This window comes from Apteryx rowi, unplaced genomic scaffold (genome assembly GCF_003343035.1).
Source record: "Apteryx rowi isolate R43461 unplaced genomic scaffold, aptRow1 scaffold_452, whole genome shotgun sequence".
Lineage (NCBI taxonomy): Eukaryota > Metazoa > Chordata > Aves > Apterygiformes > Apterygidae > Apteryx > Apteryx rowi.
Window position 1 is genome coordinate 50,310 of NW_020450708.1, and position 26,846 is coordinate 77,155.

Here is a 26,846-nt window from a genome sequence, read left to right on the forward strand (position 1 = left end):
TAGAGTTGCACTATATTTCTACTGCTCTTTTCACGTGCCTGTTCATTGCCCTGTATGTGGTGCCCTTTACACTGAAAAGATACACTGGAATACACTCTTGGAATTCCTGTATTATTTTTGGATTGCTTTATGTGTATAGGCTAAAGTTAGAAGCCATAATACATCGCAAAAATTCATGTTTTACAAAAATCACCATTGTTGCCCTTTGGGATATGAAAAAGTTCCTCATACAAAAACCTGTGGCCTGCTAGAATTTTTTGAATGTGAATCTCAGCAATTCTGAATGGATCCAGAATGGCTGTCAACAACCCTAATAACTGGATCCAGAACTGCTCCTCTCAGGCAAGTGCGACGTGGTAGTGCCATCTTCTTAACACCAGGGACTAGCTGCAGCATTAGTCGCCCCTTTCCCTGATGGTGTCTTCTGAGGTAGAACTATATAAAGGGCTGCTGAATGGAGAGGAGTCGGAGGATGTGATTATGTAAGAAAGAGTGATATTGAAGCCTAATCTTGAAGTAGCAATTAGTACAACGTAATTTTGGGAGAGGGAATGTTCTCTGCGGCAGAAGCATGAATACAACCGCAAGCTCCTTCTAAGCTGAAAAATAGTTTAGGTTACATACTTTTGGAGTTTGACCCTGAAAAAGAGGTCAGAAAATTATAAAGCAGCAGGACCCCAAAGAAGAAATGCTGGTTCCTAATGCTTAAAGGATGAAGAGCTTATGAAAAAGAGAAAGCTGCTATATAACTAATTTTAAAAATATTCTCACTATAACAAGGGAGAAGAAAAAATGGAACATGAATAATTCATAATCAACAGAAGAGATACTGTTATGAAGAGACAAGCAATTTACAATATAAAATTGAAATAGCAAAAGAATAGAATCATAAGCTAACCCTGGCAAAATTGCAGTGAAATTAACTTACACTTATTTTTTGTACCTGTTGTTAGATTTTTTACAGAATAGGAAATCTGCCTAATGATATTGTTTTGAACAGAAAAATGGATCTGCCTGGAAGAGATGCACATGAGAATTTCAAAAATTAATGTTCTTCTTTTTTTCTTTTTTTGACTTAAGCTCTGTTACTCTTCCCTGCATTCTTCTCATCTGCTCTTAGTCATACTCAAAAAGAGTGAACCAGAACTTTCTTTTTGTTTGCAAAAGACTGAGAATGTAGTTCTGGGGGTTGTATTTACAGGAGTGGCAATAGACCAGTTCCTTAATGAAAATTATTAATCATTCTGCTCTGCTTTTAATCAAAGATAAACATTGCAATATGTTTTTTACTTTTTGAATTGAGTGTTTAGTGCCTCTTAGATAATACAAGAATATGTTTTAAGCAGAGTAGGAAAAGAAGTGTCTGTATAAAAATGAGTCATCTTTTTCCCAGATGTCCATCTTCACTTTTCAGATGACAGTATGCAGCCCAGGTTAAAGTACGCCTAAAGGACACCAGTGATTTTCTTTTCTTCTCAAACTTCTGTTCACAAGTACATAAATGGCAGCCTTTTTCATTTTTAGGTTCACAAAATTCAGGCAGTTAGAGAATAGCTTTTGTGAATCTTGAATTTCAGCCTGTAAATCAAATCCAGACCAGCTGTGGTCTCAGTTGCTCCTAATGTCATTTTCTTAGCTGTTGATTAAATGAAAATGAAAATGTTGATTGGTCCAGCATTGAGACTGTTGCACATAGAGTGTTAAACCAGTCTATTGGGATCTTTGTGCAGGATGATGCTCACATGGGAAATCAAACATCTTGAATAGGATGGTCAGTTGCTGTCCAGATGATGACGTGAGTCTGTTGCAAGGGTCCTTGCAGTGGTGTCTTCAGCTGAGTTGGGTGAGACCCCCCAAACTTGTTCCACTGAATTCTTATTTCCAGCTGGCTTGTGGTGTACGTGACCACTCCAGTACATGCATTCATTGCTATTGCTTATCTTAAATCATGTACAAATCATCTCCTGTCTTAAGTATGTTCAAAAGACTGTCTTACGTGACTGTTCCTGACACTTTCTACTATTCACAGGTGTCTTATCTATGTACAATTTGGTCAATTTGACAGTAGGAATTCCCTGGAGGAATGTCTGGGGTAGCCAGATTGTCCACCCAGGTTGTCAGTCAACACACTGAAGTATACAAATAGTGCCTATCTGATGGTCTAGTAGACACAGCAGAAGTTGTCTGGGGGAATCTCCAGGACTGTCCAAAACTTACTTCTGGAGAACACCTGTAACAGTTAAGCCAATTCTTTGTGGTGAGGCTACCTAGGTGTTCAGTCAGTCACCTAGTCTCATGTTGGTCCGTTGTCTCAAATCAGCCCATTCGCTGATCTATTCAGAGATTATACCACAACTTATAACTAAGGAACAAGCTTGGATTTTATCCTTACATCCCACTTATAACTTAAATTCAACAGGTCTTGCAACAAGACTATTATTATTTCCTGGTGAGCCAGAAAGGAACGGCTATTTTGATGAAGGTGTGCCTGAAATAGTTTGCAGCTGTAAACAGAGGTCTCTACTGTCAGCTGCGAGCAGAAGTCCCATTTCCCCTTCCATGCAGTATTTGAAGTCTCTGGAAATAGTATTTTACCAGCTGTTTGGCATCATGGTATGACTTCACAGTTCCAGTGAGTAGAATCTTGCAGATTGACTTGTCTTGCTTAACGTAGATAGAAAGAGGTCCCTGTTCTCCTCTCTATGTTGCTACTTGAATGAAGTTTTGGAGGTGAGGACAGTTCAGGGTCTGCAGATTACTCCATGCATAATGGATGAAACTGTTAAGTGGATATTTCAGATGAAGTGGTTAGCACTGAAGTAACTGTCATTTAAATCATCATTCTTAGTTTTCCTTACTAATTGGTTGAGTGTATGCGTCCCTGAGATTATATATAAACTCTCTGTCCAGAGTTTAAAGGTTCAACTTCAGAATTTTCCCCAGCTGGAAGAGCAAGAAACTTATTAACAAGACTCTCTTATTTTTCAAAATGGGAGGGGATGCAATAAAGAATAGAGAGCAAATGACGTGTAATCTGAACTATGATCTGTGCCCAGGTAAGGCAACAAGAGTGTAAAACAAAGAGACAGGGAAAACCAGAGAGAAAATAGGTTAAAAACAATGGATAACATATGCAGTTAAATATCTACTATTATTTTTATATATACTCTGTTGGTATAAGATTTGTGTTTCAACACCTTAATATTATTTAATTCTGTTGTGTAAATGAGAGTAGTTACCAGCACTACTTGTTGTGACAACTGTTCATATGTTGTGCTTCCTCACACTAGCTCACTACCCTGGGCTGCTGGTTTGGACCACAATCCACAATCTCACACATGGAGGCTGACCTTCATAAGGTGCACCGTTGGAATTAGTCTGTTTCTTAACAGGAACATGATTGTACAGTTCAGAATCATTTGAGCTTATGCAGCAATCTTTTAGTAAGAATAGTAACTGGATGGAGAATTTTCTATCCCAGAAGTGATCCTTTTAGGTCAGGAATGAGACATAATAACAAGGTAATATATGGGAAGTTTCTACAGCTGCTGTTTTAAAGATGATTAAAATACATCAATCTCAAATGATACTCTTTGCCATTCAACACTCACTTTAGAAAAATATTGAAAAATATGGAGTGAGAAAGTCACAAGTTCTATTAAAGATTCTAACCCCACTGTCTCTTCAGTTTCTGTAACATTGCTATAGAGCTCTCACCCCATTTTCTGTTAACATTGGCATAAAGAAATAATACTCTATGGCACATCTGTAGGAGTTGCATACTGTGCAGAAATAGCAAATATAGCTTCAAAGACAAAATTTTTTGCTCCTGGAACAATATTTACATTCAGTGAGTTTGATAACATCTGCAATTTTCAGTTTTGTAGATAGGATCTAACAGTTAAAAACTAGTGTTTCTGCCCAAGAACATTTCCTTCCTCCGCAGCTGACAATTTATGTTAAGCCTTGATATAGTTGATACCATATTTTGCAGGTCATAAACTGAAAAATTTTGATTTATTTGATTCTCAAACATCCTAAAAAGCTTGCAGTTTTACTCAGAACTGGAGAATTGTCTTTCTGTGATATGCTTCTTGCCAGAGAGGTACGTACTTCTGTCTGATGAAGAAAACTCCTTCTCAGATGGAGATGGTCTCTTGATTCAGTCAGAGCTACTGGATATTGAAAGGTATTCTTCTCATTTGGCTCATACTCGGTTAGCCTGGGCATACATAGACTGTGTAAATGTTGTTACTGGATCTTCTGGGACTAGCCCATAACAACTTTGATTTTATTCGGTCTGCCTTATTTAAAATGTTCTCTTCATATGGAGTCACATGAACTTTTAGTGTCTAATATTAAGTGTTGTACTGATAGAGATGTATCAGTGTGTGTGTGGGTACATACCTGAACTCATTCTTTCTATTGATGTTTTAAGTAGAGTCCATACATACTAACAGTACAGATCTCGGAACAAGACACTTTATCTAAGACGTTGCAGTTTCTCCTTCTTCCTTATCTATTATAAATGATAGGGATTTCAGTCATATGCCTCAATACTGTATATATTTGCCAATGTACTACATACTATTCAGTTAATACATACTATTAATGCTGCATCTGCAGAAAGGATTGTTTGAACAAAACACATTTCATACGTTCATTTTTCAGAGGAGAACTGTGCCTGGGCACACTCTCCATGGACCACTCACTATTCAGTTACTCCTCTTTAGGTATGCAAAGAAGAAAATACAGTGGTCACTATTAATAGTTTGTACCTCACGACATTTATCTTACATGACATCTAAGGATACAGACATTCAATCTGGTGCCTAATGTCTAGTCTATCTACAGTGACACTTTCAGAGGTAATACAGACACTACGTCCTGTTCTTACAACATACGTAAGCTCATTGGTGCTTAAGTCTTCTCCACATGCAGACGTTGAACTAATCTGAATTTATTCTGCAGAGTTAATGCAGTACTTCTGTAATGTTGGCTTAGTTATATTATCATGTAGATGTAGATAACATCTATATAACCAAGGTTGCCTTATCCCAGTTTGTTGGTATCATGCCATGGATTACAGTGATGCCTCTAGAAGTATTACATAAAATTTAACCATATACCTATCCAGAAGAATAAAACTAGCATAAAAGAGGTATGTGGATCCAAGTTTGTTTTGAAAAATGGGATTTAGACTATAGAATTATTCAGGCATGTATGGATGTTTCAATTTTAATCATTTGTTACCTAAGCCATTGCTGTGATCTCTGACAGCAGAAAATAACATGACAAGCATTTGTTTTCTAAAATTACTTCTGCACTAAATGGTTAGGCACTAATGAGTATTTCCCACTGCAAGCCCATGGTAAATTAAATTTACACTAGTGGGCTAAGTGAACTGATAAGACAAAATTTTTAGAAGTAGTGCAATAATTAGAATTGTTTGCTGTCAGAGCTGATTTTGAGGATTGTTTTTACTATTCTGAATGAGTATTAAACAATATTTATAAAATCTATACGTGTATCTTTAAAATCAACATGAAAGAAAGACTTTACTTTCTCCGTGATGTTTTTATTTTTTAACTAAAATAACGTTCTGTGACCTCACGTGATTATTTTCTTATCCAGCTATTGTGAGTAATAAGTCAATTATATTGAGTAATGGACATTATGGAAAGTGGTATTTTAAATTATAGGTTACCTTATATTTCATTTTATAAAAGACAGAAATGATTTTTGCTTTTATACTTCACAGTGAAGCTAGTGAAACATCTTTTATACAATGTGCGCGGTGACTGTAGAGAAAAATACACCACTCATTAGGATAAGGAAAGAAAGCAACACTTAAATGAACTATGATCACTCATCTTCAGTGCTAACCTGCTGTAGTATGGCTTTTATTTTTATTTCTTCAAATAGTGTCAGCCAATTAGCAGCATTTTTGCTGATGCTTGAAATATTTTCTAGAGAAACTGCAAACGCCACATAAACTCTATGTATAAAATACACTCAGACAAAAATCATTAAAATTCTTGCAACAGTACCAGTACCAAAGACAGCCCATTCCTCATGATGATCTATGATATCTATTTGTTGAAATTTTATTATTTGTAGGTTTAATGGAGTTTGGTTGCTGCCTAAGGCCATCATATTTACCGCTCATTCGTTCAGATAAGACTGGTCTCCTTTTATTAGGAGCACACTGTAGTTTGATTCTTTATAGATTAAAGCAGATCATTAGATATAAATCCCTCAGATGGATTCAGTCTCCTCATAGGCTGTATTCTAGCATCGTTTTCATGAAGATAAACTGTGACAGTGATTTATGTTGTATTTTGAGGGTATAAATCTCACTGTGCCCTTTCACTTCTGTTTAGAGAGTAAAGATTTTGTTTAATAAGGCTTTTGGTAGCCATCAACAAAGCATGGAAGTACGTTTTTTTTAATGCTACATTCTGTAGAGTATTAGAATAGGATTATGCATGCTAACTGATTCAAACTAATTAACAACACTAAACAATCAGTGTGTATATTTTTTAAATGATATAAATCATTATTGCTTTCTATGTACAGTTTATCTCTGAAAGAATGGGCAACATTTTGTGATTTAGATCTTGTCTCTAGGTGTGATAATAATGCAAGATACCATGTATGCCTAGAAACAGGATCTGGCCATTAAGAAATTGGCCAAAAGGAAAATGAAGGAATATAGTACCACAGTTGAGAGTAAAGAGAGAAACTTTCCAAAAACATTTTAGAACTTCTGTAAAAAAACTATGTGAACTTTATATTAAGTTGGGATATTCTACAAATCATTTTTTGCCTCTCTGCAGATGAGAAGGAATTGTTAATTGAAAAAATGTATGAAATTGAATTCTTTGATTTTTTTTTTAATTGCAAATGAATTAAATTAGAGAAGTTCACAAATTCCTCACGTCTTGACCTTCCTCTGAGTTTAATTAGTCTTCTATATAATTTAAGTGTGTCTGCTTTGTAAATGTGAGACCAAATTAGTGACTGAATAAAATGTTCTGGAACATTCTTTGTTTTGTATAGCTTTTTAATGATTATGATAGAGTACCTGTAGAAAAGTTTGGATAAAGATAGTCCTATTAAGAATACTGATAAAAAGATAAAGGGATGTGATATGAGGTTTAGTTGGAATTTCTGGTATTACAGTATGAAATTCATAATTTAGTTACAAAATGTTAATTTTCATTTGTGAACTTAACCTATTTTATTTTCAAACTCCACAAAACATAGAAGCAGTTATGTCTATTATAAAATGAATGAAATTTTGAGCCTGTTGTGCAAAACATTGCTGACTTCCTGGAATCATTTAGATTGGAAGGGACCATTGAAAATCATCTTGTCTATCCCCCTGCTTAAAGCAGGTGCAGTTTGATCAGGCTGCTCAGGGACTTTTCTAGTCAAATTTTGAATATCTCCCAGGATGTATATTCTGCCATCTCTCCGGGCAACGTTTTCTAATATTTTATCACCCTCATAATGAAGTTTTTTTCTTATCTAATCAGAATTTCCCATGCTCCAACTTTTGTCCATTGCATCTTGTCCTACTACTGTGCAGCTTCAAGAAGAGTCTGTCCCCGGCCTTTTTTACCTTCCCATTTATAGCTGTATACAGCAATACTATCTTCCACTGGTCCTCTCTTCCGCTGTGCAAGCCGAGGTCTCAGCCTCTCTGGGCACATCATGTGCTCCACTCCCCGACCATCCTGGTGGGCACCTGCTGGACTCACTCCAGTATGTTGATGCCAGTCCTGTGTTGGGGAGCCCCAAACTGTACTCAGTACTCCAGATGTGGCCCTACGTTAGAACGGAGGGAAACAATCATTTCTCTTGACCTGGCTAATACAGCGCAGAATGCAGCTGGCCTCCTTCGCCTCGTGAGCTCACCTCTTGTTGGTCCAATAGCCTGTACTGTTGCACAGGGTTATTCCATGCCAGATAAAGGGCTTTGTATATACTTCTGCTGAACCTCCCGAGGTTTCTGTCAACCCCTTTCTCCAGCGTTTTGAGGTGTCTCTGAGTAGCAGTCCTGCCCTGTAATGTCACCCACTCCTCCCAGTTTGGTATCACCCATGAACTTGTAGTGCATCAGTTCTGTACCATAATGTATAAGTTAGACTTCAGTTTTTCTTCAAAACTGTATTCCTACTAATGGTAACAAGTAAGCCCCTTCCTACTTTCAGGCAATTTGTGAGCAAACTAATGATTGTTGTAATGAGTAACTCTAGAAGAATATTCTTTTGACATTGTATAAGCTTTTTGCTACTGAGCCTTTCAGATTAGAGGTGTGTAGGTGTGTGTGAATATACTTATACGTAAAAATGGAACAACTGTTGCTCTGAAATGAGCCCATTACTGGAAATGTTTGTCTTTGCTATTTTAAAGTCTGACTACACTCTTTGCACACCTTGGAATCAAAGCTTTTTTTCCTTGTTGGAGGCTGGAAGAACACAGTGTTGCTTTTTTTTTCATTTTTAAAATATGAAACCTGCTTTTGCATTCTGCAGCAGGGCACACAACTGTTTAATGACTGGCTGTGAAACAGTAATGCCCTCCTCAGAAATTCTCCTATAGCTCTAGAAAGAACTGTTTATTTCTCTCACTATTTAGCTAAGTGCAAGTCTTCTGTGTTGGGCAGAGCTAAATAACTTTTCTTGAAAAACATTCTTTAAAATTCTCTCTCATTTCTTCCTGCATCTATTCTGACACTGCTAACATCTTGGAAGTCATGGCCTTAATTATATAAATCTAATTTCCTCTGAAACTTGCAGGCCAGAATGAAGATTTGAAGGAGGTCATTTGCAATGTACTAACTATACTTTTTTCATCCCTTAAATATTTTTAATGTCTCCATAGAATAGTGTAAAGAAATGCATCAATAAGAAATAGGGAAAAATACAATATCATAAAAACCTTCAAAGATTTAAGTCTTATACATCAAATCCCATTATTTTACTTCACTTGCATAGAAGCTTTTGTAATGTATCCTGGAAGAATAATCTTCTCTTGTAGTGTGTGTTGACGTGGTTTTACTTAGTTATAAGAAGTTAAAGCAGTAGACCCGTAGAAGTTACAGCTGAGTTCTGTTAGATCAGCACCTTTGCCCTGGGAGCGCAGAACAGAGTCCTCCAATTAGCAACACCTCAGCTGCAAAACTTTCACTGCCCTTGATCTTCATGAAAAAGCCAAGAAGCAGTAATAATGCCGAAATTAAATAATAATAACAAAATTTAATAATAATGCCATAATGCAAAAAAAAAAAAAAAGAGAGAGAGAGAGCGAGAGCGCTGGACTGCTACCTCCTAAATAGTACCTCCTAAATGTTAACTGCATGCACTTTCATGTTGCATGTGGGACAAACCTGACAGCTGTGACACTTTGAGAAGAAATAAGTGTGGTGGTATTAGGAAATAAGCTTTCAGATGACCAAATGCTAAATCTGAAGTTGGATCAAACCTCAACAAAAAAAACCCCTAACACTAACCTTGGTTTTAGTTACTTAAGCTGGTGTACTTCAGGGGTGCGTGGGGAGCATCACATTGAAAAAAACCATCATGCGGTTTGGTATCAGTGCTCTGTATTAATGAATATTATGTAGCAGAGATAATGCAAGTCAATGCGCAGACATTTTAGCAATACTTACTGATGTCTATACTACATCCTGCTCATGGTAACATTATTATTTTTGTCAGCCCAAAATTCAATCAAAAATGGATAAAAGCATACCAAAAGATGATAGATAAGGTGAAATAAGGAAAGGAGGGAGACTATCTGCAGTAGAGATGTTCTTAAATTTGTATTTTTAAAATAATTATTGATTGCCCCTCTATACTAGTTTTATTGGAGTGAATTAAACAGTCCCACTGACTAGCGTGGTACAGGTTTATGGCTTAGATGTCTGTCCTAAACCTGTGCCTGCAGGGGTGCTCTGTGAGATGGGACCCTGTTCTGGCCTTTCAGGTGCTGAGTCCGTCCGTCCGCTGAGCAGGCTCGGTGCGGCCCTCGGGAGGGTGCAGTCTTCCTCCCTACAGGGAGATCTAATTCTCCCAGTCTTCTTAAAGGCAAATAGCATAAAGTTGGAACACACAGATGAGACGAGTGCTGCCTGTGAAGAATATGCTGAAGGTGTGGTCAGTCTGTGTGATTTGAAGGATTCCTTAATATATTTCTATTTGAAGAGAAAGTGGCTTTATTAGGCAAATATTTTGAATGCTTTTCTTGTGCTGCTGTAAGAGTAGCTTTTTTGAGGTCCATGTAATTGATTGCTGTTTTGAAAAAATGCATTCAGAAAATCCTGACAGCTGCCAGTCAGGATTTGGGGCTGGAGTTATTTCACTTTGTTTTAAATCATTGCTTGTAAAATGTTTTATTTGATGATAAGTATAATTTAGAATCCATGAAAGTGCTTTAAGGCTATGAAAACTAACATTTCAATATTGTTTGATTTCTGCCTAAAAATGTTGTTAAGTAAAAGTCTAATGCATAACATTTGTTAGTGGGAAACTGTTTTAAGTCCATTTTTTTTTGGCTTGATAGGAAGTTGAGAAAAGTGTTTACAAATGATAGATTTAGAAAAAATGTTCACAAGTAAAGATAGGCAGAAGATAAGAAAAAGCTTCCTAGTCATTAGGAGAGAAGGTTCCAGAGCAACCTTCCAGCAGAAGCAGTGGAGTCAAAACACATCTCCTTTTATAGTGTAGTGCCTTGGTTTTCCAGAAAGGATTATTTGACATGAAAAGGATGGTATCCTGGTGTGGGAGGCAACAGGATCCCACCACAAGATCCATTCCAGTTTCATATTCCTAAGCAGAAAGTTGTGCTCTTATGTCCTCTTCTCTGGGTGAATTTTTCTCCTGGTCACAAATCTGAGCAGCTACAAAAACTGTTGCTGTTACAACTGAACTCACAGATCGCACGCCCAGATGCACGCACAGATCAACTGCATAGTTGTTTGCGCAGACATTTCTTTCTGGAAAATGTGGCAACCCTGGCCGTGATTCCACCGTTTATCACTTGACAGTAGAAATGCAGACAGTGGGTGCCTATCTTGATGTCGACAAAGATACAGTGATGTGCAAGTCTTGTTTTTGAAAACCAGTGAGGACTGGCTTGCCTGTTGTTTCAGGTCCCTCATCTATAGAGGTAAAGAATTTACTAATTAAGTGCCTCTTCCTCCAAACCAAAGCAATTTTCTGAATTCATGAGTGCAGAACAGATTTGTCTGGAACACATAGTTTTTCTTTTGCCCTGATTGTTTTAGCTTATTCTCATTTATTGTTAACCATGACTTAGGTTAAATGCCAAATTTTAAAAACATCTGAAGAGATAAGCCATTTTGTTAAATAGAATAAAAGCCATATTTTAGCATGAAGACCTGTCTGACAGAGAGATTTTTTTTAACTTTCTATGCTGTTTAACCAGTCACACTTTTTGAGAGAGGGTCTATCCATATGAATTGCACATCTGTATCTGAAGTTCCACTGTGCATGTTTTAAACAAATGACTGTGGTATTAATTGACTTCATCTCTTGCATTGTACTTTCAGGTTCGTATTTTTACCTATCTGATTGGAAGGGAAGCTGCTTTTGCTGATAACCTGAAGTGGATGGCCTGTGCTAACAAAGGTTGGTTAACCTTCAGCTGAAAACTTTGATTTCAAAACTATATTACTGAGCACATCTTCCTGCATATCTGACACCTGCAGATACAGTGTCATTGACAACCAATCAGAGATGATGGTTTGTTTTTCCCAGGGAAGGAAAAGACGTATTTATCTGCAGCATATAAGTTTAAAAAGCAAAAAAACAGTTTGAAATGTATTTTCTTTTCCTTAAAATGTGCATGAAGCTTTTTGAATGATGTGATCTTCAATTTTTGTTCAGAGAGCAAGTTGTAATTTCAAACCATTTGTCCTATTATATTTGTTATTACTCAGCCAGAATTAGCTTGGTTCCTAAGAATGCCGGGTACGCGTCCTATTGAGTTAGGCACAGTATGTAACACCAGACATCCTGTCCCTTGAGGAACTGACAGTGTAATTGAAAAAACAGATTTATTTTCTGTAAGGAAGGAACATTAAAACATGTAAGATGCTGAGATGCTACAGTAAAAGGATTGGCTAATGTAAATAAGAATGATTCGGGAAAAAGAAAAGATTAATCTTCAGGTTTTCCTTTAACTTCACTCTTGGAAAAAAATTGTTCTTACTTTTTTTCCTTTGTGCCACATTACATTATGATGAATTGCATCAGGTGCTATCCATTTAGTCATTATTGCTTAACTACTGTTGTGTCCAGCTGATGGAAATTACTCAGTTTGAAGTCTTGTCTTAATCAGCTAATATTACACCATAATTTAGTTTTAGTAATAGTATAAGAACCCTTTGAAGCATCTTTTTGAAGACAATTTAATCAACAAAATCTTTTAGCTTTTTAGCCCAGCGCTACAGATTCATAAAGATCTAAGTACAGCAGCTCAGAAATTAGGACCAGGCAATAGAGTCTGCCTCAGCAGATCATCTGGTCCACGTCTTCCTCGTTCCCAGAGGGAGAACAGTGGTCACCTTTGTCATTCTTCAGGACTACTTTGTTCTTTTAAGAACCACATTGCTGTTGTATAACGCTAATGAAGAATTATAGTATTTCTAGTGTCTGAAACTGAGGAAAGTGGTGAAGGGCTTTTGATTTAGCAGCAGGTAAGTAGGGTTTGAATCAATCAGACTTGGCTAATCTATTTTGTTTTTTTGCCCAGAATCTTACTCATACAAGTAAGAAACAAGTAAGATTCTAATTAAACAATTTAATGACTGTTTCTTCTATACAATTTTCTCTCTGATTTAACAGTAACAATACTTGCTTTCTGATATTTTACAATGCAAAAATCTTTTACCTCTGATCAGTAATTAAATATTTATTTATAGTCTTTATAATCACAATTGGAAGCAGCATAAGTCATCATCTTGGGCAGTATGGATTTAGAACTTTACCTTGCAGTTTTTGGCCACAGCCTGGCCTTGTCCTTTAGTGAAATGAAGGATTACAGCACAGACAGTTGAGTAGTGTAGTAAAGCTGGTCTAAAGATTGGCTGAATGACTGGACTGCAGTTTACTTCTTGCACGGGTGGGCCAAACTATGTTGTTGTCACTGAGGTCAATGGCCCTAAAATCAATTTTCCTTGCAGTGATTTTCCCCTTGGAAGCACAGCACAGATGAAGGCTGTTTGCAGGGTTTCCAGCTGACTGGATGGTGGACAGCAGTCCTTTCCTTCAAAATGGGTCACGGGGGAAATTCATACCACCTTGCAATACTTCTTTAGCTTCTAGATTCCAATGGTGAAACCATGAAACTCCCCCAAGCATGTTTTTCTGTTACATTTTTGTGTGCAAGTAGGGCATATCTGGAGGGAGTTGGGCTTAATGGAGCAAAGCAGCAAACCATTTTAAATACATTAAAACATGGAAGAACCCCAAAGTCCCTCTAGAGTGGTTTGTGAAATCTGCAGTGATTTACTTGTCTGTATCATAAGCAAGTGCACATGAAGGGAAAAAAAAAAGATTCACTAAGATCCTCAAAAGAACAAAGGTAAAAGTTTCCTAATGCTCACTGTGCCAGATTTTAGAGTGAGCAGGCACTATCTTTCCCTCAGTGGTCGCTTCCATCAGAAGGTTGTAAAAATAAAGATGGGAGGTAATGCTTTAGCTACGCACAAAACAGCCAGTATTAAACACTTCTTTCCCCCGTAAAAGTCTCTGTTGCGTTATGACAGCCTCCCTTTTGAATGTTTGTTTATTTTTATTAGTTATGCAGCATCAGTGTGGTTGGCACATTGCAAAATGGACAAAGGAGGGGATTCATCCCTGCAGAGGAGCAGAGGCTGGGAGAGCAGCGGAGGGAGAAACGCTCCGCGTAGCGGAGGGCTCCGAGCGGCTATCTCACTGCCAGCAGAGGACGGTCGGCCCTGAGGCAAATCGCGCCCCAGCTGTAGCAGCTTGTAGCCTGTTGTAGGAGCGGAGAGGAGCTGCGGGCAGGAAGCCGCAGTCACATCCCTTCCCGTTAACAGCCTGACCCCGGCGCCTCGAGCGCTGCGGGCTCTCGTGGGGAGTGGCAGCCAGCCAGTGGCGGATGCTGCTCACCTGCTCGAGAGGCCTCTCAGGCGGGGGATATTCTCCACGGGAGCTTTACAGCTGCAGGGAAACAATGAATTCCCTCCTTCGTCCCTACCCGAAGAGGATTTCTTTAATTCTGACATTTTATTAGTTGCAAGAGTATTGCATCCATCTTGCGCAGTGTCCAGAAAATGAGAATTACCGCGCTCGGTTTAAAAATCCCGTGGAGCCATTTTGAGGAGTTCTGAGTCTGATGGTGGCCATTTACAGAAAAACAAGCAGTCTAAAAACACTGATTTGCAGCTACTGTGTAACATGGAAGGGCAGCTAAGTTGCAGAGCACCCGTGTTCATGTTCAACCACGTTGTTACATGAATCTTATGCTTGGCATTACCAAGTCTTACCTGCTTCCTTCACAAATTCTTCCCGTTGGGGAGAGAAAAAGCAGCAGAGATTGGGGGGGGGAGCTTTGAAGTGGCATAATTCACACACCAGGGAATGGAGAAGCAGGTGTTAGAATGGAAAAGTTAAGGCATAGGTTTGCTGCTGCTGCTTGCGTGGCCTCAGCAGCTGTGCTCGAGAACTTCAGAGCATGTGTTTATCTGATGATTAAACCTTGATATGTGAAGAGCAAGATTATGAAATCAAAGGGGTACCTCTGATCTCTGGATAAGAGAGTTTAATTTAACACTGCAGGAAGCTAGTTCTTGTGAGGTTTGACATTTGTTACACGTAGCTATGAACACAGGAATCATCAAAAAGTCTCACTGTTCAGTGAAACGAACCACGAGAATGTCACCTAATGCTGTCCCTAGCTACGGTATTGTAACTTATGGCAGAGGCTTCCCAACAGAAGCAAATGTAAAATAAATATTAGAACAGGTATCAAAAATATGGGAAAGATCATTTGAGTAGCTTTTGCAGTTTCTTTCACTTTATTGTAGTGGAAATCTAAAATTTAAGAGAAACAACTTTTTATAGAAGCAAATTAAAGAAATCGGTACTATTTAGGAGAGATGAACCATAAATTCACAGAAGAGAGCTCTTTTCTCATGTTAATTGTGAGTCACGGAAATGATAAAGTCATTGTAAATTTTCTAATATGAGCTTCAGAAGCACAAACCATATTTATAAGGCAATTAAACAGACAAAAAGTCTTCAAAGTAAGAAATGAACTCCTCCAAAAAATTACAAATCAAACCCACCTCTGAGAACACATTATAAAAATGCAAAGAGAATGCGTATGGTTGTGCCCTATGACACCATCCTCATCTAAGTCTTGTAAAAATTGCTTCTTATTTTAGTAAACTCAGTAATTTGAAGTTACCTGATTAAAATTTATAAACTCTCTAATACACTCTTTCTTTCAATTTTCCATCCGTTGCAGCCTGGCATATGACTAAATCTGTGAAACACAGAACTAAAAAAAAATACAGAATTTTTTCATATGAATCCCTTTTTCTTCCACTTGATAGCCTTGGCTTCTTTAGCTGTCCTGCTCGCGGGGCAAGGAGCATTGCGTGGCCAGCGTGGAAGCACATGCATGCCAGCGTTCATGTGCTGAATTAACCATCTGGCGCCTTCCAAACGGGATTCTCATTGTCACTTCTTCCAATCTGGGGGTCACCAATTTTTCTAGAATTCAGCTGTCTTTGAGGCCTTTATTTCTTCACTAAGTTTGTTTGAATTTGATTCAGAAAAACAAACAGGCTAATCACAGTCTCTTCAGTCTTAGAAAATCAGGCTTAAAAATTATTTGCTCTACTGCAGCATTTAGGGATATTGTTTGCAATATCACCAGGTACTACAAGAAGAAGTGAATACTTTGCATGTAATATGGTGTCTGGAGAATTCTGTGATATTATGGAGGTTGTTATATGAGATATGACAGTATGCATTTTAAAGATGCTACAAAGAGAAATATCTAATGTGCTGCTCATCCATATGCAAAGTAGTTACAAATAACCTGCTCAAGTAGGGGTGTCTGCCTATGTTGGCTGTACCTGGTCCAAATGGATCTCTTCTAAATGAAAAACAACAGAAAAATGTTTACCATTACCAGTATCTTGTACAGGTAACAACCTGTATGGCATAAACATTGAATTATTTCAGCTTGTCTCTTGTTTCCTGTTTCATTTTTTCTTTTTTAATTCTTTTATTTTCCTGAGTAATCGAGCTAAATATTTTCGCTTGAAAGACTGACATAAAAACCTTTCAGGAGGCGATCAGAGTTTATGCTCATTTTACAGCAAAGTATTTTCTATCTTAAAAGTAGTGTATAGGCTGTGGTAAAAGAATTCTGTTGGCATAGACATCCAGGAGGTTCTTAAATGAATCTTTAAGCTTTTGATTTTAACTGAGGTATGACATTGATAAGTGCTAACTAATTGTGATTTCTGCCTATTTGGTAAGAAAACACTATCTGGTAAAAATGACCTCTCCATCACCTTATATTCAATACAAATATTTTTCCTAGTAGTTAATCTGCTCTGAATATTAGCCGTTACGTAATAATCTCTCATAGATATATTAAAAGTGTTTAAGTGCAGGGGTTGTCCCTCTGTTCTCTGTATAGTACGTAGTGCAAGCAGGATCTCAGCTCCAACTACAGTTTTGCACACTGTTGTAAGAGAAGCGTAAGTGCTGGCATGATATGCGCTGAAATGTGCGTGAGCTCAACAGAACAAATAAAATGCAAGTAATGATTTAAGATTGAGTAGAAAACACTGAAACAAAACTATGCCTAAGCCTGCTCCTTAAGGGCAATTAAAAAAATTGTCCGTGAGGACAATTGAAACGGTATGTTTGAGAGCAGAGGAGAAAAGGGGACATGGGCGTGCGTGGAGACTCCCACTTTGAATCTCCTGCTGAGAAAAGAACAGATTCTGTGTGCTCTTTGCTTTTAGTGGTCTCAGTCCTCGCTTGTAGCTGCTAGACACTAGTCTAAGATGGAGGAGGAATGGCAAAAGGTTTATTAGTCTGTTTGTGCTTCTGTCTCATGTTTCTGAATTTCTGTTAGTGTCCCGGGGTTTTGTGTATGTAACTTGAAACATGAACAGTGCTGAACACGTTGCCTCTGAATGTTGGTTCTTTTTTAAGCTCTCTCTAATAAGGCATCCCAAGATTCTGGTGCTCTGAATGGCCTTAAAAAAATGTAGGTCATCTCCTGAAAAATGAAAGTGATCCACACAGTTCTGAAGTATTTTGAATACTCAGTTAAAAGCATTATAAACCACAGTGTGTAAATGAATAGCTCATACGCGTAAATAATTGTATTTCGACCATGCACTGACATTTGCACCAAATGAAAAGGACCACATAGTGAAATATCTCTTAGTCCCCACAGGAGGGGAAAACCCACATTTTGACTTGGGAGACTCGGCAGCCATAAAACTGGAGCAGGAAGCATTTCAGAAAGATTAATGCATATATTGCTTTTTTTCCCCAGAAGTCTTCTAAGCCAATAATTCATGAAAGCACATTATCATTTTCTTTCTTTCCACCATATACACAGAACACAGCTTTCTCAAGTACAGGTTTCCCAATCAAACTTATGTCAATCATTTTATTCTATGGCAGAAAAAGCTTTTAAAACCTCAGGCCAAAAATACTCCTAGAAAGTGAGGGTTAATCCGTGATATTATACGTAATAGTAAGTTAACTTCCTCACACATTACTGGACTTAATAAATAAAAATAAATTTTTAAATAAATGAAACTCCTTAAGTAATAAAATTTCAGCATCCATTTGCAGTATACTGAATATTTGAAAGGATAAAATTAATAGTATAATCAAATTAATTTTGCAGAAAAAAATGCTTTTTCTGAAGTTGAAAGTAAGCATTAAATTACTTCTGTGGCTTTTTTCATTTTGTAGACCTCTGCCATAAAATCTGTCATTATACTAAGTCTAACTTCATACATGTAAGTCTATGGCTGGGTTAAGATAGAGTGTATGTAGAAACATCCGTTGCTGTATTGCCTAAGAAATAGGCTGGTGTATTGAATCAGGACGCTCTAGCGTTCAGACCACGGAGCACCCTGGCCATCTTGCCGTGTTTGGCCCTTTACAGAGAGAAAAGGAGAGTAAGGACTAGGATCCCTTCTGCCCTGTCTTCCTGCTCCGTCTGAGCGGGTAAGCGTGACTGGAATTTAACTCCTCGCAGTGGACCAGTTCACGTGTAGCACCGCTAACCTGTAGTAAACCTGGAGCAAAGGGCAATGTGGTCCTTCATCGTTGTACGCTAAACTAAATAAACTGGAAGTTTAGAACTAGAATAAACTAAGTTAAAAAATAAACCACCAGACTGCAGGAAGAAATACAATTCTGTCTGTCTTTCTTTTAGGACAGCAAAGTAGTTTTCCCCTGCCTTCCGAGTGTGAAGGATTAGAGGGACCGTGGTTGCCTTCCCTTCCTTTCTGCTTTAGTGTATTATCTGCAACAGAGAGCAGCCTTTTGCTCATGCACTTGTTCATTATTTTTCATACAAGAATAATCTGTTACAGTTTTTTTGGGATCAACACTAGGATAACATATCTTGTTCTGGATAATGAAACCAAATGCTTCGGGTTTTGGGGACAACTGTGTATAGTACTCTTATGGACCCTTACTGTGCTCTCTAAGCATATTTCTATATAACATAGTGCAATGCAATATAACTACAGAAGTTCAACCCCTGCCCTGTGCTGGAATAGTATTAAGCACTGTACTACCTGGGTATCTTGTTTCCAGGACACATGATATCATATATCAGTGTGCCACAGCCTTTTGCCATGTAGACACTATGTGCCATCTGAGCTTTCCTAGGTATATGCTCAGAGGCACTCTGTGAGATAAGGAAATTCCAGTATATGTACATGAAGTTGAAACTTTAGACTAAGGCCCAGGCCCACAGAAATGAGAAACACCAATTAATTTGAATATACTTCTCATACCTAGGTGATTTCCCCAAAGCAACTCATATTCACAGTTTCCAGCCTTATATTTCTGGTTTTGCAACAAATTAAGAAATGTAAAGAGTTAGCAAAAGCCACTAAGGTGGAAGAAAGGTAGCTGGGTTTGTGGAAAATCAAAAAGATATATTTATAATCTTGATGGAAGATTTAAGTCAGCTTAGTTGGTTTATCTGTCTGTAATAAACACGGCTCAGAAGTTCTTTCCAGCTTCCACTTTTTCTGCTAAAGGTTGATATTCCAGTCTTCCAGAAGATGTGATCACGTCAAAAAATTAGAAATTGTAGGAAGGTCTCTTTCATGAAAATTGCACATTGGTCTTTTCTTGTTAAAGAAGAAGAATGTATATGAAGGGGAAATGATGTATTTAAATAAGGCCTGATATAGCCTTGCAATTTGTCAGTCCTTACTCACCCTTGCATGACGTGGGTTCCAGGCACCAAGGTCATGATGTATAAAGATACTTGACATTTGAGCACTGAAAAGGAAGTGGTGACAGCTCAAATGGCCTTTCTGGCCTTTCCCATTCTCACTGCTGTCAGGTTGTAGGAGATATGTTTTAAAGGATTAACAAAGTTGTGATCACTTATCCAAGCAATTCTAGGTGTAGTCTCCATCCTCAGTGACCTGCCATTTGTAAATGACATGTTGCTGTTACCTGAAGTTTAGCCACGTTCTACAAGAATGGGCAATTTAGAGCACATGAAACTACTGTTCTGATGCAACTACTGTTTTGTGACTGTAGTTCAAATCTGTAATGTTTCTTGAAACTGGACAGGCTTTGAATGAGACATTATACAAATTTAATACCAGTTCCTATTTCTAAAGTATGTACCATTAAAAAAAAAATCCCCAAACTACTACTTTACCATTAAACATCAAAAGTTTCTAGAACTGGCAGTGCTGTTGGCTATAGCAGTCTTGGGAACTCAGTCCTTCAAGACTGACACACAATTTCAGACTTCTGCTTTCACCAGCTAGTACTGTTTGAGGCTGCTTCTCATCAAACGTTCCCTCTTCGCATTTCTCTGGAGATAAACAAGCAGAAAACATAAAAGACGTAGTGCACATTACACTCCTTGTTACAATCTTCCTTCATTTTTTCTGTCTGGTTTATAACTTGGAATTGTGTGTTTTCACAGGGTTTTTTACTCAGATCTCTACCTTAGCTGATGTTCAAGAGAATGTCATGGAATATCTCCATGTTCTTAGCCGACCAAAGGTTATTGACCAAGAGCACGATGTAGTATGGACTGAAGCATATATTGACAGCACTGTAAGTCTGCATGAGAAAGCAATTAATATAGGCTTACCGCGTGTAATGGGGAAGCAGGATCAAAACCGTTGTTGTGTTAACACTAGGTGTGTATCTGATTTGTATCACTGGAATGAGGAATTCGGGAGCTGATATCTATATGCTAGAAGTAAATAATTCAAGATGACTGAACTTTAGCAGCTATTTATACATTGTAAAAAAACATACAAATCAATAAGACATACATGACTAACAGCATAATTTTTGAATTTATGACCTCCAAGTGTGCACCTTTCTTTGTCAAAAATGGACAGTGGACAGAAATTGATTAGACTGAGTGATTTTTTTCTAAATATTTTAAAACAATATTTTAAATATTTCAAATATATATGAATATTTCAAATATATTAAATATTTCAATATTTAAAATATTGAATCTGTCCATATGAAAGCATAGGTTGACAACAATCAATATTTTTAGTATATAAAAGCTAGGTGGCAACTATGATGTCTTAGCGTGAATAGTAGTGAGAAGATTCTGCATTTTAAAGTGGGTTGAGTTGGTGATCTGTTAACAAAATTGTCATAAATGTCCAATTTTAAGTTGATATCTGTGAAACGTGCGAGTTGATGCAGAATTATCTGTTCTGCAGTGGCTGAGAATACCATTTTTATTACCATTTGTGGTAAATCATCAATGTTGCAGATAAAGATTGTTCATTTTGGTTGGTTGATCTGAAATAGCTTTTTATCTATTTTTCTTGTTATCTGATTAAAATATTTTGTTTTGTATATTATCCATAGAACTAGAGTTTGCAGCAATATCTGTCATTTAATACAAGTGGTGCTAAGTATTTAATCTAATGAATAGATCACAAATCACTAGTGGCAAAGTTGTTTCCTTCTTTTTCATTTTAACTTTCTACCTTCAAGAAAATGAGGCAAGGTAGGAGAACTGCATCAACTTCACTTTCTTTTTTTAAAGTTCTTTTTAGTTTTGAAAGGTTGCAATACTTTTAGGAAGTTTAGTTTTGAATCAACTCAAAAATGTTCTAGAAAAAAACAACTGAGAATGTAGTTTTGCTTCAGTTTCATGTTTCCCTAAGTGTTTCTTTTCTATTCTTCAGTTGTGGTCATGGGTAGAGCATGTCAGGCAAATGCTAAAACTGCACTTACCAAGGAGAAACAAAAATTTGCTTGGAAATATTGGTTTGAAGGGAATTTACTTATTTTTATTTTCTGCTTTTTTTTTTAAAAGAATATATTAATCCAGTCTGCTCTTTGTTCTTTCTTTTATTGAAACATAAGGGCGAGAAGAGCCGTAACTACCTCTTTTCACTGTCTCTTCAGGGCATCTCATGAAATGGGAAGACAAAATAGGAACATCTAGCTCTCATTCATTTCTTTTAGATGCTTGAAGTAATCGGTGTGTGTGTATGTGTGTGTTGAGGGGAGTTCATCTGTCTCCTGGAAAGGGTAGCAGGGAGAGATCTATGTAAGTGGTGTCTTAGTGTAACTCCCCTTCTTGTCCTTGGCCTCTGAATCTTCGATTAAAAGCATCATTGCAAATGAAACCTTGCTCCTTTTGCCTCTCTTTCTTAGCACCAAGTCCTCCCCCTCCCATACCAACAACGTTCAAAATGTTGTTTCAGAATTAATTTTACACTTTACTCTCTTTCTCCTCTGTTAGTCTGTATTTCTTGGATCACTGCAGGGAGAAAAACATTTCGAAAAGTTAGTCTAACTTTCAGTAATTCTCCCCTGGGTTATGGAAAGTCAAAGCAAAATGAACAACTTAATATTGTGTGAAATGCTAACTGAATACAGCGGGGGTGAGTAAATGCAGATGCGCGCTTAAGAACACTAGAGGGAGTGCTGAGAAGGAATCTCGAGAAAACAGGGAAAATAAAAAACAATGGAGCTGTTACATTCTTGAATAAAGGAACTGCTTAAATCTAAATAAAAGCTCTTTTACTACAGTCAAAATAAAATACTTGAAGGTTCTGTTTTCTCTCTTCTCTTCTCACTCTCCTAAGACTAATGTCAGTATACACCTGCATACCCACGCACACGCGTAAACACACCCATGCACACGCATAAACACACACACACACATATATCTATTTGGAAGTGTCTGAAAGCTCCACTCAGGAGTTGGGGCCCTAATGGGTTGGATGCTTTAAGGAAAGATTTAAAAATAGAATACAGTGATCTGCTTAGTTGCAAGCTATCTTTCTACCCATTCCTCCATCCTCCTCCCTTCCTCCCCCCCCACCCAAAAAATTGTCATAGACAAAGGAACAGGATAAATTAAGGGAATCATATATAAAACTCTGGAAAAAGCAGTGAAGGAAACGTTATAACAAACCAGATGGGTCTTTACCTCAGCTAAATCTGCCTCAGTGCTACTTTCAAAGACAGATGCTTTCAGATTGCTTGGCCATCTCTAGTGCCTTGGCTTTGGAAGTGCCACCTAAATGATCCTTTCCATCCTGTAGCTTCTGGGGTTTTCACAGACAGTTTATCTTCCCTGCTGATGAGATGTGAAAGCCTGCTGGGGCTGCTGCTTGGACATTGCCAGCTAAGAATGAGGCGTGCGTTGCCAGACAACTTAAATGTTCTTATCATCCAGCTGTGTCAGAGCAGCATGGCTAGATTCCCAGGGTCATATACATGGGTGTAATTGGTATCATTATACCTTAACAGCATGGAGTACACGTTCCTCCTCTTCCTTCTCACCAAATACCAGAGGCTAGTTGGCCAGCTGCGCTGTTTCTGAACAGGCCACAGTATGCTGGAATACATGAGGACCCAGAGACAAGCTGGACAGGAATAGTCTTAGGATACAAAACATTTCCCCTGATGCTCCAGCCTGTTTTTATCCCGTTTTTGTTCAGGACAAAGTCATCTATGAAAGCCAGAAGTCAGGTCATTTAAGTGTTTGATACCATTTCCTTTAGGAACATCCACAGAAGAATTTTGCTACTAAAACAAAGCATTTAATTCCTGAGGATGTCTGCAAAATGTTCATGCAGCAGCCTCTTCAGCCTAGCCGTGACGCTCGGGGGAAAGACAAAAGGCTTCATATACTGTTTGAAAAAGGTAAGGCGTTTCCCAAGTAGGAAAGACCAGGCAGGATATCACATGCAGAAGATGTAACTTGGAGAAATCTGTATGTATGTCAGGTTTGCTGCTTCTTTGGTAATGTCTGAATTAACATACTGGTCTCACCTTTGATAGTTGAAGGGGCTATAAAGCAACTGAGACTGGGGCTGTGTGAGTGACTGCTAGCTTTGCAGGCGGCTGAACTGGCCTGTCCCTTTTTCTGCCCCCAGACTTTGTTCTCTCCCCAGTGTTTCCTGCCTTTTTAAAGACATAACCAGCCAACTCCTAGGTCAGTTTTAGTGACCTTCATCTCAAAATACCTTCTACTTCTTCCCTTAAACCCAGAATGTCATGTTGGAAACAGACTGTTATCAATGCCTCAGAGCCCTGTGTCTTTTAAATGTGTCTTTAAACTCAAGAGGTATATAATCTTAAGAGGTGTCACTCACTCTCAGAAGAACTGAAGGGCTTTCGTTTCGAAATCATTTGGTGTTATAAGGTCCGAGGAAGACTCGGCTCAGTACAGTCATTTGTCTGAGAAATAGTCTTTACAGGCTTATCTTGGGCTAATTGCAAAATCGGCTTCACAATAGTTGTAGTGCTATTCCTAGAATAGACTAGTAGCCTTAAGTGCTGCCTATACCTTTAGGCTAAGACATTGGGATCGAAGTATGTCATACATGGCAGCCAGTGTCTAGTCTCCTGATTCAGGGTCCTGTGGTTACACAGGTTTCACACCTTCCCCTAAGATTGGTCTCTTTTCAGTTTGTGCCTGCCCAGGCAGCAGTTAGATGTGTGCTAGACGTGCGTGAGCTCTATTGAATCTGTGCAGGTCTGAGGGAAAGAGTATTTGCGCTGTCAAGAGTGAGGGGATGGGCAGATGTTTCTTGACTCCAGAATCTAATAGGAGGAGAGTCTGTCTTGCTCTGTGGTCAGCCAGATAGCTGGAAGGTCCTGCTGCGTGGATGCAGATGGGACATCCATTTGATGGGCCCTAGATGGTGAGGTGTGGACAGCACTCCGGCAGACCAGTCTCAACATAAGCTTTCTGCCTCAAAGCTGGGTGTCGGATTTTGCGTCTGATTTTGCTGCTTCAACCTCACTAGGACCTAAGAGTACTTAATACTTCAGAAAACAGAATATCTTAGTGGGTGCTTAAAAATAGAGTTGGTTGTCTAATTGAAAGCTTCCAAAGCTACTTTCTCCTGAGTAGATAGAGTTATAAAAATATGGAAGTATCTGAGGGAGAGAACAATTTTTAAATGGTCAATGACTTATTTTAAACATATGTGCAGCTATAGCAAGTCAGTACAAATGGACATGTATGGGAAAAGTGCCTGGGCGTCGTGATGTTCCAGTAAACTAACTGGATCTTGGGGATCTGGATACTTACCTATAAAGTACAGAAGCCCTTAACTCGTTCTCTGAGTAGCATCTGGAATGTGGAGAAACTCGCTTTTAGCTGTGGGAAATTAAAAAAGAAAGCCTGGACTGACACCTGAGTTTTCACTGTTTAAATGCTTGCTTGCAGTTGAGAATTTATTTATTGGAATGTGTAATTTGACCAGCTTGGTCTTTTGTTGCCTTTTCCGGATGAAATTTGTTTCTTACAAATGTACCTTAAGATATTCTGTGGATCTGATGCACTGTTGAGTTCATTGCCTTCAGGCTATTAGTTTCAAGCTGTGAGCAGATTCAGGCATACATTACCATGTTGGCTATGTTCAGTTTCCAACTGGAAGATTCCTTTGCGTTAAAAAGGGCAAATTATTGTTTCATTTAATATTTTGAGATGACTATCTAGTGCTTCAGAATTTGAGAGTTCATTAAAAAACAGAAAACTTTCTAAGTTATTATAGGTCATCTCAATATGATTCCTAATAGTATGAATAGTTACACTCTGCTTCATGTTAAAGTACTGTGTGTTCATCCTTCATTCACATTGTTCTCGCCTTCTCACAGACAAACATCAAATTAAGGATTTTAGTTTAATTCTGTAATAGCTGCTAAAAGAATGGTTCTCCCTCTTTTCCTTCTTTTTTTTTAAGCAGGGATTTTTATGAAATATTTTCCAACCAATAGGCTGATACCCTATTGACAAGGCAACCTGTCCGAGAACCTTATTTCCCCTTATAGGGGCAGTAATTGAGGTAGCTTTATTGAACTAAAGCCTAGAATAAATATTTCTTAAATGCTTCTGATGGATAATACCAATTATATTATTTTGTATGGTCAATCAATTTCAACTGATTTATCTTCATCCTTAAAAAAAAAATCAAGCACTATATAGACATATTCTCATTCTGGTTCAGAGTCTTTGCAGAAATGAAGTGCGAAGTACAGGAAGTTCACACTTCTGAGATATCTGTCACACCAGAATCAAGATGTTTTAAATGTCAAAGTATGTCAGAGGATGAATTCTGGGGCAATTCCAGTGAAACAGTGTACACGAAGTGCTGTATGTAATGTTCAGAGATACAAGGGAAACCCCTACAAGCTCAAAGCTATTGCACTGGAATTTTCCCCTTCCAAGAGTTTAGGGGGAGGTATTATAAAAACGCTCTTCAATGCTTCTCCCCTTCACTCAATTTTCTTTGTGCTCATTGCACATAAGAGCTTTTATGAAGTAACAAAAATTAAATAGTACCCTATTTCCACTAGCTTCTATTCCCAGAGATATCTTCAAATACTTTTGGTGGCACAAGTTAATTGTGCTATTATAAGAAGTGGGTGTAATTAGCATTTTTATCACAGTAAAAGGTTCCCAGGGCCTCTATTTCAAAACTAACTTATAGATTGCAGTACTGGAATCCATTAAACTGCCTCAGAGGGTCCAGAAAGCCCATATATGTCCACAGCAAGTAAATATTGGTAATCACTGCAGAACTGAATGTCAGGAAATATCACTGATCAGCAGCTGTGAGAAGAAAATTTATACACAGGCAGTAAATGATTTTTTAATGTCAGTTTTTAAAACTCTTAGAAATCTATGTTGTTTTCTTTCCAACTCCGCTTTGGACTAGATTATATGCTGTTACCCTCTCCTTGTGACCAGCATCTCTTAACCTCTAATAATTTACTGCCCTTTATCAGAGCAAGTCATCACCACTTACTGACTCAGAGGTTCCCATGAGAATTTCCTTTTCTTGCTTCAAGACTTCAGTGACTTCAGTCAGGGAGGGAAAACTCCGTGGATGAATTTCAGGGCTTCCATCAGGTAGATTTGTGCTTAGAATAAGGTTCTTCAGCACTGTTTTATTTCCTACAGATCTGCAGAGGTCTTTTCACAACTGTGATATGTGAGAAAACATAGAGAGGAGCTCAGGGAATGCCTCTCATCAGCTCTTCAGTTTACATTAATTTTCTTGGGAAAATAAACTAGCTCCAACTACC

General features: G+C 38.0%; 1 protein-coding gene across 1 annotated transcript in view; it reads left to right on the top strand.

Annotated features, from left to right (window-relative positions):
• Positions 1-294: 294 nt before the first annotated feature.
• Positions 295-26,846, top strand: part of LOC112971748 (voltage-dependent calcium channel subunit alpha-2/delta-3) — a 187,307-nt gene continuing 160,755 nt past the window's right edge. Inside the window, exons 1-3 of the mRNA XM_026077430.1 lie at positions 295-342; positions 11,582-11,660; positions 20,236-20,369. Of these exons, the coding sequence (XP_025933215.1) occupies positions 295-342; positions 11,582-11,660; positions 20,236-20,369 (261 nt within the window). The remainder of the gene's footprint in view (positions 343-11,581; positions 11,661-20,235; positions 20,370-26,846) is intronic.